The 16,243-nt window shown below is 31.5% G+C and overlaps 1 protein-coding gene across 1 annotated transcript in view; it reads right to left on the reverse strand.

Annotated features, from left to right (window-relative positions):
• Nucleotides 1-16,243, reverse strand: part of LOC115891379 — a 151,565-nt gene that overhangs the window by 24,221 nt on the left and 111,101 nt on the right. Inside the window, exons 6-8 of the mRNA XM_030911826.1 lie at nucleotides 15,786-15,908; nucleotides 15,362-15,730; nucleotides 6,783-6,991 (exon numbers count right to left, since the gene is read on the reverse strand). Coding sequence (XP_030767686.1) covers nucleotides 6,783-6,991; nucleotides 15,362-15,730; nucleotides 15,786-15,908 — 701 coding nt within the window. The remainder of the gene's footprint in view (nucleotides 1-6,782; nucleotides 6,992-15,361; nucleotides 15,731-15,785; nucleotides 15,909-16,243) is intronic.

Below are 16,243 nucleotides of genomic sequence, written 5' to 3' on the forward strand. Positions count from 1 at the left end.
TTCACTAATAATAATAATTAATAATATAATTATTAAATAAATAAATCAAAATAATCAACTAATAATTATGAATTCATCAGTTCAAGAAATTTAGATATCGATAAAAAAAAATGAATAGATTTAAATTTTAAATGGAGACAAAAAGAAACTGTGTCAGCTGTATTAAATTTACAAAAAAAAATTAAAGGAGAAAAAAAAATGAAATATTATTTTATCAACAGAATTAAGTATGTGAAAATTTATTCTAATTAAATTATAATGTTAAAAAAAATTATCTACGTTCAGTATTCGTACGCCCCAATGAAATTCAAATCGTAAGATAGGGAAAAAAATAAAAATTGAATTGTACGATACCAAATAGTTGAAAATCTTCTAAATCAAATCAATCTTGGGCAGACACCGTCGGCTGTCAACTGTCAACCGTCGACTGTCAACTCCTCCAGAAAAGTAAAATGGATACAGCGAAAAAAACTGCTCCAACAAAAAAACTGGCTCAGAGAGAAGTCTTCAACACAAAGAAAAACTTCTTCGGCCCAGACAAAAAACTTCTTCGGTCCAGACAAAAAACTCTTGGGCTCGACAAAAAAAACCCTGCTAACTCAGGGTTTTCTACGAATCCTCAGGTGATTAATATTATTTCTTCCCCTGGATGGAATGGGGTGCCCAAAAAAAAAGGCGGGCTGCTTGGTTGACCCACGTCAGCTTTTTGAGGTGAAAATCCCGTCACCGGTAAACCGTAGCACCGTCCAAAAAAACAAAAGGTAAGATAGGATGCTGCAGTAATTTTTGAGGCACACTCGAAAATCCCCACAAGGGTAAAAATCAAAAACTTGACAAAAATGACCGAGAGGCCTCTGTACCTCACACTAGCTGAACATAAAGTGACCAAACCAAGGTAGTTCCAAGAAAAACGAAAACCTTTTTTGCAACAAAGAAATAGCCAGATAAAAACACGAGCCCTTGATAAAATATGGATTGCCAACCATGAGCTGAATAAAGACATGAAGAAAAAGTTATATATTAAAGGAAAATAAAGTTAATATCAATAATTTATATAATTAATAGAATAAATAAAGTTAACGAGATTAATGAAAGTTATATAGAAATTTGCTTATCAAAACATTCAAAAATTAATAAATAACAACAATCTAGAGATATTGCGCATGACTCACTTGCCGGATCGATACGATATTTTTAAGACAATTATGCTTAGAAAATTCTACCTAAAAATTAAAATAGAGCAACATAAATTTAATGAGTTTAACTAAGTGACAATAGGCTCAATAATTACTGTTGATTAAATAAAATACAAAAATATATAATCAATTTATTAAAGTATATTTTGGGTTGCCTAATAGTTAATGTTAATAAAAATATAAATAAATATTTGACAGTTCAATTCAAAAATTTCTAACCTACGTATTTAGTATATAAACAGAATTAACGGCGGAAAGAATTATTTTATCTATTTCGGCTAAAATAAATATTAAATTGTATTAAATCAAACTAGTTTTGTGCTGCAAAAAAAAATGTTATTAAGTGTGAAATATGTTTAGTTAAAAATAAGGATGGAATAATTACTTTTGTTAACATGTAAGTACGATTTATTTATTCTTGGTTTACTGAATTGAACTGATCGATATTTCAGACTAATAATAATATCAATTAGCGTTAAATTATTAAAGAAAAAAAATAAAATAGTTTAGTGAAATTTTGGCACGTTACAATGTGGTATCTTGTTCCTGTTTGTTTTGTATTAACACATACCATTTTTTATTAAATAAAATAACTCGATCACATTTTTTCAGTTTTATACAGTTTTTTTTCACAATATATTGAAGTAATCACTTGTCAGTCAAATATCAAAAGTCAGTTTAAATCTTCTTTTAAATATATTAATTTCCTGCTATGCGTTCCAGTTGTACCAACTTATTTCTTTGTAAAATAAAATATAAACTACTTTGAAATTAAAAAGACAGACACATCTATCACTGTCAAGGATCTTCTCGTTGGACAGACTATAATTCAGTCATTGGGGATCAAAAAAAGGGCCTGCTTGGAAAAAAGTCCGGAAGTTTTGAAACTTTGCAGGTTTATGTTTGATGAGGGCAGAATTAAAGAGAATAAAATTTCCTGTAAAAAAGGTTCTATAAAAATTTTCGCTAAAGTCGACCGTTTAGGCACAAAATCCATGGGAAATTTACAATTTTGCGTAAAGTGTGATATATGTATAGTCGATTTTCCGAAATCAAAAATGTCGATTAGGGTTCACTAAAACTAGTTTTAGTTTAGTTTCTTCAATTTGGTCATGAAACAGTGGCGTATCATTAATTGGCTTATTAATCTATGAATAATTAATTGTCGTGCTGGACAGCATTCACTGCGAACTTACCACCAGGTTCAGCATTAGTCTGGTTGTACCAAAGATGCCGAAGAATGGGGTGGGAAGAAAACAAAAACAGGCATTACTTGTTAATGTTGACAGATCCAGCTCCAAAATCCCTATTGGCATTTTTATCCTGTATGCAAAACCAACAACTGTGGTAAAGCCTGCGGATGCAGAAAAGCAGGATTAAAATGTTCAATAATTTGTGCATACTGCAATAGGAAATCCTGTTACAACGTCACTGAAGTGTCACTCGACGAATCCGATGAAGAGGAGTTGGACTTGCCTGTAGATATCCCTCTGGCGGCTGAAGATGGAGAGTTGGACGAATTGAGACACCACCCTGATGAACCCAGCACAGCAGACACGATCGGCTTTGAAATCAATGAGCCAGGTCCGTCGGGCTTGTGCAGATAAGTTAAAGTTTTTAATTTACCTAGTAGAGTAGGCCTCCGGGGACACCACGTTAAAATAAACGCGCCATGTACTTTACCTCTTGAGTGGTGTGGAAACAAGTAAGTACACATTTTCAATAATTAAAATTAATTATTCATAAATTAATGAGCGAATTAATGACACGCCACTGTTTCATGACAAAATTGAAGAAACTAAACTAAAACTAATTTTAGTGAACCCTAATCGACATTTGATTTCGGAAAATCGACTGTACAGGGTGGGTCAAATTCGACGCTTTTAAATGGAAACGCCCTTTTCTATAGGAGATAGACGAAAACTAATATCGGTGTCTGGAGCTCAATTTTTATCAAAAACATGATGGTGAAAACCGTACATCAATATCTGTTACCGTTTCGGAGTTACGGGGTGTTTTTCAAAAATGTGCATTTTTAACAAATCGCTGTAACTTTTTTGCTATGGAAAATTTTGTATTTCTATGAAAACATTTCCAAAGCACCTTTTTACGTAGGATTTAATGGTTTAAGTATAATTTTTTTAAAATTAATAATTTAAGAGTTATCAACAGAAAAATTGATTTTTTATTTGGGACATCCTATATATTTTTAATTAACTGAAGAGAATTTAAAATTACCTTTCCAAAAATATAGCACACTTGATATTTTGTTATAATCCCCTTCGAAATATAGAATTTTTAAAAGCTCGTCACTTTTAACTAGTAGGCTTTGGACCCCTTATTGATGATATGCCTTTAATGGAACTAGAAAACAGATTTTTCCAGCAAGACGACGCACCGCCTCTGAACGCTGAAGTTTTCAGCAAATTTTTGCAGCCAATTTAAAGAATAATTGAATAGCTAACCAAGATCTCAGCCGTTGGCCGTTGGCCTGACGCATGACGGATCTAATCCTATGGATATATTTGCGGAAGAATAAAGGTTCCTTATTCTTCCGTATAATCTAGACAAGAATTAAAAATACTTAGCAGTTATAAGAGAGTATCTTTCACCCCCACTCTGTTAATGAATACTGCGAGAAATGTTCAAAAACTGCCCCGTCTGTCCATAACAGAAGACGGTCGATATGTCGAACACCTGTAGCAAAATCTCATGTCTTGGTTTCCTACTTATTTTTATTGTTATTAGATATAGTTTAAATGTGTTGATGTTGGTTAAATATAATTTAAAATGTTATAAAATTCTGCATCTCTCATAGCAAATATTATTTTCGTTTTAATTGATGCTCACAGCTAGAATTTTTTTGCATTACAGCCAGTGCCGTTCAAAGCCTACTTATTTAAAGCCGGCGAATTTTTATATACTCTATATCTCGAAGAGGAATCGAGCAAAATATCAAGTGTGTTATATTTTTGGAAAGGTAATTTTGAATACTTTTCAATAAAGTAAAAATATACAGGGTGTCCCATATAAAAAATAAAATTTTCTGTTGATAATTCTTGAATTATTAATTTTAAAAAATTATACTTAAACCATTAAATTCTACGTAAAAAGGTGCTTTGGAAATGTTTTCATAAAAATACAAAATTTTCCATAGCAAAAAAGTTACAGCGATTTGTTAAAAATGCATATTTTTGAAAAACACCCCGTAACTCCGAAACGGTAACAGATATCGATATGCGGTTTTCACCATCTTGTTTTTGACAAAAATTGAGCTCCAGACACCCATATTACTTTTTGTCTATCTCCTACAGAAAAGGGTGTTTCCATTTAAAAGCGTCGAATTTGACCCACCCTGTACATATTATCATATTTTACTCAAAATTGTAAAATTTCCACGGATTTTGTGCCTAAACGGTTGACTTTAGCGAAAATTTTCATAGAACCTTTTTATAGGAAATTTTATTCTCTTTAATTTTGCCCTCATCAAATTTTTGCGAAAAAACGCATAGTTTTCGAGATGTTTACAACATACTGATTTTGGGCGCCATCTTGGCAAGATGGCGGCGCCGGCGGCAAGTCTAGAAATGTGCATTTTATGGATTTTAGTTAGGGACCCCAAAACCTATAAACCTGCAAACTTTCAAAACTTCCGGACTTTTTTCCAAGCAAAAATCCCCAGTGACTGAACTAAAGGGTCAGTCATTATTTTGTATATCTTGTTGTTGTTGAATCTTTGTGAGTAATTCTCGTTTTTTTGCCTATTTTCATAGTCTTTTTTTAAAAATTGCACTTTTAAGCACAAAAAGGTTTTTTAAGAACTAAATTATCGAGTTTTTGTATTAGATTTCTTGAAATAGTGTGTTGAAAATATGCCGAAGCATTTAAACAATCGAAGAAAAGAGCTTGTAGCCTCGTGACAATAAAGGTCCTTTATTACCCTTGACTGCAGTCAGAAAAGTAAGTTTGATTGATAAGCACATTATACCACTTTCTAAGTTAGTTTTTATTAAATTCTGTGATTATTAGTTTGTGCATTTATAGCACCCTCTTACTTGTTATTACAACTTATGGTTTTGTAAGATGTACATCAATAAATAAATAACCCATAATAACGCTTATGATAATCTTCATAATGCAGCCCCGGATCTACAATTTTTTCCAACCGGGGCAAAAAATTGATAATAGCGCCCCCTCTCTCCAGCGCCAGCGTTTGAAATAAATTAATTTAAAAAACTTATAAATATCTAAATATACAGTTCATATCAAATAAACTTTTAGTCACGTCATTAAGCTTGACCGGCACAGCGTTGTCCACTTTTATATATTTTCTTTTAATCAAAATATTTTAGGTAACAAAAATAAATTAATTATAAATATATCAACAGCTATTATTTACATCAACAGAACTCACCTTCTTAACAACAGTTAAGGGACATAAAGGACCATTACTGCTGCTTTCCGATAATAAATTTGCGATGAGTTTAAAAGTTAGGTTAGTTTAAAAGAGGTTCTAAAAAGAACAATGTTCGACTGCAAGGTCTGCTAGTAAACATTTTTGAGCTTAAAGTATCAAAACACTATTTATTTAACCCAAAAACTCGTAATACAAAACTAAAGTGTTAAAACGAATGACAATGTCAGGAAATAAATAAATAAATGCGGCAACTTGACATTTTTTTACAGCAGAGCTACCACCTGAATCCCCAGCGCGAATGTTAAATTCTAGTTAGTCAGCACGGCGTCGAATATGTCCATGGTTGGCACCAATGAATTTAAAAATCGCGCTCTCGATTACGTAACTAAAAAAGGCTAAAAGTTTAATTGATATGAAATATAGGTAGGCATTTTTCGTAAACGGGACAGTTTAGACTAACTGGACGTTTTAAAATTAAATGAATACTTGATAGAAGAACGTAAGGTGCATACTAGGCGCTTTGTGGAGCAATTTTTTTTTATTTTCAACCATATTATATTATGATTTTGGCGCCCCCTGACACTGGCGCCCGGGGCAGGCGCCCCCGTTTGCCCCCTTCCTTAGATCCGGGGCTGTCATAATGGTCTAGTTTTTGCTAATATGTACAGTACGTCTGTCCGTTCTGTAGCTACGGGGTATCCGTGAGAGGGGAAACGATATTCTCTCGATGTTTTTCGTAAAAAAATAGACGACGCGTCCCATCAATAAAAATTCAACAAATTTGCAAGTAGCCAATAAAATGAGTGGGCGGAGCGATTTGCGGTGACGCACTCGTCAAATCGACGTATAAAATATATTGCTGTTTATTTAAATGTTTTTTGTCCGCATTCCTTTCATAGACACAGATCCAGCAGATGTACTGTAATAAGTAAAATAAGCTATAAAACAAATAAATCAATTAATCACTAAAATATTAGTTATTAAATTAAAAATAAAACGTAAAACTTAAAAAAAAATGATATATTATTATATGTTGTTTGTCAATTTTAAATTAAGATTCATCTCATAAATCCATTACAATCTGGAAGCGTTGTCGCCATCGCTTGTCGCTCAAAGTTGATCACGTGCATCGGAAATTGTTTTGCGATTAGCATATGTATAATACGTACATTTAGGCGTCGATTAGGACTTGGGTCCCTAGATGCAATAATAGGGCTTGATAAATTTGCAGCCATATTAGGGGCCAGAGTTTTCGTATATTTTATAATCCTATCTGTATTTCTTTGAGAAATTTCTTTGTTTTTGCCTGTACCAAGATTATGAATTTTGGGTCCTGAAGTAAAGGACTTCCTAAAGCGGTTCTTACATAGATCCTTACCTAAAATTGAAAAGAACTTAAAATAAGTATTATTGTATTTTAAAATCGAAACAATAATGTTAAATGGAATAAGAAGTTTGATCTAATAATATTAATTGTATTATTGAATCTTTCTATGAAATTGTTTTAAAATCAGATCGCAGGGACAAAATTAAATAATGGTTTAGGTACTATTTCTAAATCGTCATGAAAAATCCATTATAATTTCAGTTTATTGAAATTTCTATCTAAACTCGCTACGGCACAAAAAAAAGTGTGTCGTAGCAATTGGAATACATAGGAATTTATTCCTATTTCGTTTTCATATACAGGATGTCTCAAAAAACATGTGCCATCTCTCGTGGGGAGTTTCCTCGCGTAAAAATAAGATTTATTTTTCATATCAATATAAGTCCGATTCTGCTTTGTTTCGTAGCTACAGAGTGTTAAACTCTTAATATTTTTGTGTGAACTCTGTTTTTCTATGGTACGTTTTCTTTATCTGACGTAAAATAAACAAACATTTAAAAAGCCGGGGCGCGATGGAATTCTGAACGTAAACAAAAACACTTTTCAAAAAGGTTTCAAATAACACGCAATACAGTATCACCGTCTAAAACAGTATTAGACAGCGGCATAGAAAGAAGTGGTACGCGCTTATTAAATTAAATTTATTAAAGTTTCTCAGGTTTAATTAAGTTTTTGTGGTAGTTCTGAGTTCCATTGCCGTGCTGAATAAGAAGTTTAATTAAGGTGAGTTTATTTTAACTCACTGAGCAACTAGTTGGTTACTGTTTATTGTTTTTATTGTGATATATTATAATTTCTCAATCTCAGATAAATTTTAAGATATTTGATTGATAAAGAAAAGGTGATTTGCAGATGATGATATTGAAGTATTTCGTTATACTGATTTATTTATATTTGTCTATGTCACTTTAATAGAAGATAAGAATATATTTGTGTATCGATATTATTATCAAATTGATCTTTATTGAATTATGTTTAGCTTTATTACTTTCTGCAGTTAGCCTTTGTGGCGCATTTGCCTGTGTGGCGTAGTTAGCCTATGTGGCGCTGTATAGCGTAGTTAGTCTTGAGAAGTAGTTAGTCCCGTAGCATTAACTTGTGCATTACTGTGTGGCGTATTCTCTGTGTGAGAACAGTCTTTGTGACTAGCCTGTGTGGCATATTCTGTGTGAGAACAGTCTTTGTGACTAGCCTGTGTGGCATATTCTCTGTGTGAGAAGAGCCTTTGTGACTAGCTTGTGTGGCATATTCTCTGAGTGAGAACAGTCGCCTGTGTGGAAGATTCTCTGTGTGAGAATAGTCTTTGTAACTAACCTGTGTGGCATATTCTCTGTGTGAGAACAGCCTTTGTGACTAGCCTGTGTGGCATATTCTCTGAGTGAGAACAGTCGCCTGTGTGGAAGATTCTCTGTGTGAGAATAGTCTTTGTAACTAACCTGGGTGGCATATTCTCTGTGTGAGAACAGTCTTTGTGACTAGCCTGTGTGGTGTATTCTCTGTGTGAGAAGTTTGTGTGACTACATGCCTTTGTGGTATATTATTGTTTTTAAACATGTATATTTTATGTTGGAATATTAAGAAACTCTTCAAGAACCTGTTTAATGTTAAATTCGCCTCATTTTAATAATAACTGGTGACATTGTTGCTCACACTATTTTTCTCTTTAATTGCAGGTAGGTCATCTTGGTAGCCAGGTCATACAAGACTTTTGTTGCTATACTACATTTGTCCATTTGCAGAGCCCAGATCAAAGTTAGCTATTATCATTAGTAACGTACCATCTATTAGTATTATTTTTATTTTATATTATTAGTTGTATTTTATTATACAACATTTACGCCCTTTAAATTTGTTTTATAGTTTTTTATTTTTAATTTTGAGTTGACCGCTTAAAAAAACTTCTTCGCCCTTACATTTTTTCGATTTATTCTAATTTTCTTCCAAATGCTTTTAGCGATTCCAATCAAATTTTGAGGGTTAAAGTTACTATAAATGCGACATATTTTAAAGTTAAAAAAGTGTCGACATATTCACCAGGGACGTGTATATGGGTTATCATTGGAATATTTTTCTAAAAAAGCATGTAAGCCACTAACTTTCTTTTCTCTTTTTAGCGAAATAGTGTAAGCACTTTAATGCCAATTAAAAGTTGTCTCTTGATATTTTGTTGATTTCGGTCTCCTTGATGAGATAAACACAATTTTATTAATTTGCCTTCAATCAAGTCTAATGGCAACCTTTAAAAAATGTTAATATTATTAACTTGCGAAAGCTTTAAATAATTACTCATTGATTCCTCATCAAAAAAAATATAAAAAAAAGTTCTCATAAACATGGGTAAGTATGGAAATGCATAGTTTTATAGTTACAGAATGTTAAAAATTTTTAAAATTAAGATTTTTATAATTATCTTAAATACCATTAATTTTTATTTCAAATTGCTGTAGGTTGAACAAATAGTAATAATAACTAATAAAAATAATATTTAATAATAAATTAGATAAAACATGTATTTTATTAATTTTATTTTTATTTTAATTTTATTAAATGTGATTAATTAAATTGCGTTTTTATCATCAAGGAGGCCGAATTCGACAAAATATCAAGAGGTAACTTTTAATTGGTATTAAACGGCCTACACAATTTTCATATCAAAAGAAAAAGTCAGTGGCGCACATGTTTTTTTTTTTGGAAAAATATTCCAGTGATAACCCATATGCACGTCCCTGATAAATTTATCGACACTTTTTTAGCATAAAAATACTTATAGTAACTTTTACCCTCAAAATTTCACTCGAATCACTAAAAGTACTTGGAAGAAAATTATAATAAATCGAAAGATTGTTAAGACTTTAACACCCTGTAGCTACGAAACAAAGCAGAATCGGACCTATGTTGATATGAAACATATATTATATTTTTACGTGAGGACTCTCCCCACGGAAGATGGCACATGTTTTTTGAACCACCCTGTATAGGAAATAGATAGGATTTTTTCGATTGGACAAATAACAAATCAGAAAACAACAGTTTAAACAGTTTTAGTAAAACACATTCTCAGTTTTAGAAGAAACGTCCACAATTTTGTTACAATCTGACGACAATAATAATGATATAAAAAAAATTCTGATCATTTTACGTAATATTAAGTATTTTAAATGTTTTGATTTTAATAAATAAGACTTTATAAAGGGTGCTACAAATTATAGGTACGAGCATTGATATCTCGCTAACCGTAATAGATACGAATATGGTTAAATTGGGGCAAAGTTGCGCTTTGGGATGTTCACCAAGATGCCATCCCAAAAGTTAAAAATTTCAAGGATTGCTTAGTTTTTTGGAAAAAACGGTTTTTTTGAAAATCAATTATATTTTTTGCTGTCGTTACTTTTTAGAAAATCTAAAAACTAATTGCACATTTTCATTGTGCCACATTTCCACTATGAAGGCTACCTGATCATATTTTTAGATTTTCAAATTAGCTGATAATTTGTGAGTTACAGAGGCCAACTTAATTTTTTTTTAATACGGACCTGCATTTTTTATTTTAGTTTTTGAAAGAACTCGGTCTCCTGAGTACAATGATATGCCACACTTTATACTTTTTTTGGTTTTGTTTCCTTAGCAACAACAAAACAATTTAATTATTATTTAAAATAATTTCAAGTCCGACTCTGGTTTTTTAAATTATTTAATGTGATTATATTCATTGCAACAATATTTATCAGTGCTAATTAATATAGAATAAGGAAAATCGAGCCAATTGGAAGATTCAAATAAATAATCAGGGCACCAATTTAAAGATATTATTTTTAATTTTTTTATTGTAAATTTGAAATCTCAGTGTGCGATCTAATAATATGCATAATATTAATTGAAGTTATTATAAATAAATCAACTTCTACAAACTAGTTTCTAATGCTCTACATGTTTGAAAGGGTTAGAAAGCGTTACCACCCTCCCTATTGTACAAATTTATTTTTCGTTCAATTTTATTTATAACTCTCAACTTTCTTTTTATACTTCCATGCATTTTGTATTCTTTATTGTAAATATTGAGATGTATTCATTTTACTTTTACAAGTGACGTCAAGTAATATCCCCCCCCCCGCCCCTTGTCGACAGGTCCAGGAACCTCGCTGGCCATTATACTGTTCTACCATTTCCAATCCATCTTTCGGGGAAATGATTAGATTGTTTATATTATATCAATGTTTTACCCCACGTGATTTTTAAGTTTGACAGCTTATCAATATTGTAACGATGAATAGATTAAATATTTAAAAGAACAGAACCGGACTTGGAAGTTTTTAATAAATTGTGTTCAAATGTCCGAAACAAAAAAAATTAAATGTGACATATCATTGTACTCAGGAGACGGGGTTCTTTCAAAATCTGAAATAAAAAATGCAGGTCCGTATTTAAAAAAAATAATTTGGCCTCTGTATCTCACAAATTATCAGCTAATTTCAAAATATAAAAATACTGTCAGATAGCCCTAATAAAGTGGCTATGGGAATGTGTAATTAGTTGTTTTTTGATTATCTAAATAGTAACGACAGGAAAAAATAAAATTGATTTTCAAAAAAATCCGTTTTTTTCCAAAAAAACTCAGCAATCCTTGACATTTTTAAACCTTTTTTGAAGGCATCTTGGTGAACATTCCAAAGCGAAACTTTGCCCCAATTTAACTATGTTCGTATCTATTACGGTTACCGAAATACCAATGCTCGTACCGCGAATTTCTAGCACCCTGTATATAGGTGTATAAATAAATAAAGAAAAAATATTTTTATCGGCCTTTCTTAAAAAATTATTCAAAATACAAGAAATGCCCTAAAAGCAAAACTATAATATTAGGTATTTACTTTAGATGCTCTGTGCTTACTTTGCTATACAAATAGTAATCTTAATCATACAGGGTGTTTAAAATTCTACACCAAACTTTCTAAAATATAAAAAAAAACTTTTCTGGAACACCCTGTATATTATTTTTCTACTGGATGGAAAACTAAAAAATGAACTTGTTTTGTATTTATGGAGTATTTCAAATTTTTTAAGGGTTTCGCAGATACTCTTGGTATTTTTCATATATCTCTTTCAACGACGGTAAAATACCAGATAAAAATCATTGGTGTCTATAATAAAAGTTTTTATTATTTTTTTATTACGGAAAATACCATATGAATTATAAATGGCGAATATCTGTATCTGTATCTCAAAAATTAAATACTCTAAATGCCAAAAATGTTTATTTTTTAATTCTCCATCTATTAGAAAAATAATATACAGGGTGCTTCATTAAAAAAAAGCAAAGAAAATATATTTTATATTTTAGAACGTTTGGCGTAGAATTTTGAACATCTTGTATAAGATTACGATATTTATAGCCAAGTAAGTACAGACCATCTAAAGTAAATGCTAATTCTTGTATTTTTAATAATCTTTTTAGAAAGGCTGAAAAATAATATATTATATTTTTTATTTATTCATATCTTTGTAGCACCCTGTATACCCTACATCTTTTGGGTATATATCAGGTATATACCCAAATTTCTTTATTATATTAGATATTTGCCCACCGCCCGTCACTGGTCTTAAGTACTACTAAAAGGTACAAAATTGGACATCTTTTAGTAAGTGGATCTAAATGTTTATCTACATCTCTACTCGAACAACTTTACCGGGGCGGGTAAACTGCCAAAATTGTACGTAAGCGGTTTTTTTACATATAATCCTTGTCCTGTGTGTATTTGAAAATATACACAACCAAACTTATATGGAATCATCTATTATTTTTCATAATTTTTCAGATGTATGAAAATTTTGTGTTTATGAATAAAACTCGGTCCTTACTAATGACTTTTAATGAAAAATAATCCATATAGCAATAAAAAAATAATCAATTCCGAAAATAAACAAAATGGTATTTTTTTGGTTTCTGAAACGAAATTAAGATTTAAATTTTTAATGGCCAAAAAGTAAAAACAAAAAAAAATTGATAATTTTAATATTCCTTGATACCACCTCTAGCCCTTATACAAGCTTCTATCCGCACTGGCATGCTTCTTATTAAATTATCATCGTTGTCTTGGGGTATGTTTTCCCATTCTGGTAAGGCTGCATCAATAAGATGTGCAAGACTTCCTGGATTGTTTCGACGAGCTCTAACCCTTCTTTTGAGCTAGTCCCACAAGTGCTCGATAGGGTTTAGATCTGGTGAACATGCAGGCCAGTCCAAAACTATGACATCTTCCGTTTCAAGACATTCTCTAGTCACTCTGCTGGTATGGGGAGGTGCACTATCGTACAATAAGTTAAACTTATCCCCAATTGCAGCTTTCCAAAGACTAACAATTGGTTCTAGCACCAAATCAACATATCTCCGACCCGTTAAAGTTTGTTGAAGTGGTAACAATTTTTGCTTCTAGTGTAATACCTCCCCAGAACATTACGTGAAGGCATCAATTTAGCCGGTCAGCTTTATTTTGCCGAGATAACTGTGGGATCCGTAACTCTCTCCTACTGTAAAACCCTTGAGCACGAAGCCTTTTTCTTATGGTTTCAACTGATTTATTCTAGCAATTTGGCACACAATGCGGTCTTATTGTTCAGCTGTGATTCTTTGACGACTTTGTCTGGTCCTATCCTTGTGTATTCCTAATTCCAAGTCCCTTGCATATGTTTTCGATACAACGTCCTGGGTAACGCCTACTATCTATGCTACGTCTCTTTGGAGCATTTCTTGTTCGGTGAGAGCAATAATTTTTCCCCTCTATACAACTGTTAATCCAACATAAGGCATTTTTTAATTACTTTGGATCGAATGAAAGTTACCAAACAATCGTGATTTTACTGCTTAACACAAAATTCAAAAGAAAATAAATCGCAGGAGTTGTTTATTCTTTATTATCATGTGTATTACAGTTGAGGGTTGGAACCTTTGGTGTTACACAGCAAAATAAAAACACTAAATCACCACAATACACCAAAACACTTTTACTTCTACACTGGACGCGCGTTTCGCTAACCATGTTAGCATCATCAGCAGATGATTATAAACTAGTTTATAATCTAGTCTTTATAAACTAGTTTACTTAATCTGGTCTTTATAAACTAGTTTATAATCATCTGCTGATGATGCTAACATGGTTAGCGAAACGCGCGTCCAGTGTAGTGTAGTAAGTAAAAGTGTTTTGGTGTATTGTGGTGATTTAGTGTTTTTATCATGTGTATCTAAAACAAAATGCCATATATTAAATTTGTATACCAGTTTTTATCCTCAAGAAATTTAGTCAGAAATAATAATAATAATAAATAATAATAATAATAAATAATGATTTTTATTGTATAAATAGTAATATTACAAATATACAATATTACACAATAATTGGTAGGAGTTTGGCGTTAGCCACTCTTCCACTCCACCATAAAATAAAAGTAAATGATTCTGCACTTAGAATTCGAATTATAAAAAAAATGCAAAAGAATAATTACAATAAAGAATATATTTTTTTTAAACAGCTGATCATTAAAACGATGTTAAATTAATTTAATTAGTAGACAATAATGTATTATTTTTAATTAGCAAACAAACGATTTTTTATCTCAAATTTAAATCTTGAAAATGGTGAATCTAGTATATCCAGTATTGGGTTTAAGAATAAAGGTGCCTTATAGGAAAAACTACATTTAAATTTTGAACTATATTGCCGCGGGACTGTAAGAGTATTTAATCTAATATCTCTACTATGGATTTCTGATCTTTTTATAAGTAAATTGTATAAATATGGAGGAACTTTGTATGTATAGACTTTATATAATAACATAATATAAAGGTATTGAAAACGTAAAGAGAGTCTAGGCTCATTCAATTTAATTAAATGAGGAGTTACGTGCTCTCTATATTGTAGATCACAAACAAATCTCGCCGATGCATTTTGTACTCTCTGTATTTTTGCTTGGTTGTAGCTTGTCAAAAAACTGTAATAAATCTGACTACAATAGTCTAAATGTGGATATATCAGCGCCTTTATTAGGTGAAGTTTTGTCGCTTTATCCAACATCCAAATTCAGATTATACATGCTTTTCAATTTAAACATAGCTTGTTTGTACACTTTATTACAGTGATGTTCGAAAGTCAGGCCGCTGTCTAGGTAAACTCCCAGGTTCTTGGCAACATCGACCCATTGGATCAGAGTACCACCAATAGATAAATCAAAATTGGAAACAATAAAGTTTCTACTCCTCGCATTACCTACACAAAGTGCATGAGTTTTATTAGAAATAAAGAGTGATTCCATATAAGTTTGGTTGTGTGTACATATACTAGTGGGCCACTAAATATTATATTTACTTACTTTCCTCATCGTCAGATTCCATATGTTTAAATTTTGAAAGATTTTCTGTTCTCGAAGAAGGCCTCGAGAATGATCTAGAAGGAGGTCTGATATGTAATCGTAAAGGAGACCTTGATGACGATCTTGACGTAGGTCGTGATGGTTGCGAAACAGACCTGGAAGATGGTCTGGAGTTATGTCTACTTCTCGATCTACTTTGCCGATGTTCTTCAATATCTGACGTCCTGAGATATGGTATCAAAGGATGCTTAAGAGCACTACTTGAGCTGCTGGCATCGGAAAACTCCACGGGACTTTTTATTTGATCATGAGGTAGCACTGGTTGTGGTCTCTCGTAGTTTTGGTATCTAATGAAGGAACTTTTATATTCTAAAAGAAAAGAAATTGGATCAATAATTAGAAAAAAAACAAATTAATAAATTACCTGGCTCTAAGAACAGTGTGCCTTCTAGATGAAGATTTGTAGGCATTTTTGAAAACTGATACGGTCGCTGAACTTTAAAAGGTAAGAAGTTTTCTCGGTTTTCCGTGTCCATGTGAAAAGATCCTGCAAATATAGTTAATGCGTATATAATTAACATGTAAAACATGTAAAAATAGATAAAGAGTTCCCGTCATAGGACTAAGTTTGGCATTATATGTTTCTAGAGGTCTACATTGTATACAATTATAGTTTGGTTTGGCACATTAATATTTTATAATAATTCATCCAGTCGATTAAAATTACTTTAATGGACTTATGAATATACCGAAATTTGAAAACAACTTTAATATAATAAATAAATAATCCTCCATTTCTTATTATAGATTTACATTCCTTATAAAATCTTTACATTTCTAATATCAAACTTTTTATCTCTAAAATAAAATCATTTTTGACAA

The sequence above is a fragment of the Sitophilus oryzae genome, unplaced genomic scaffold (assembly GCF_002938485.1).
Source record: "Sitophilus oryzae breed Bouriz unplaced genomic scaffold, Soryzae_2.0 scaffold_1180_pilon_pilon, whole genome shotgun sequence".
Lineage (NCBI taxonomy): Eukaryota > Metazoa > Arthropoda > Insecta > Coleoptera > Curculionidae > Sitophilus > Sitophilus oryzae.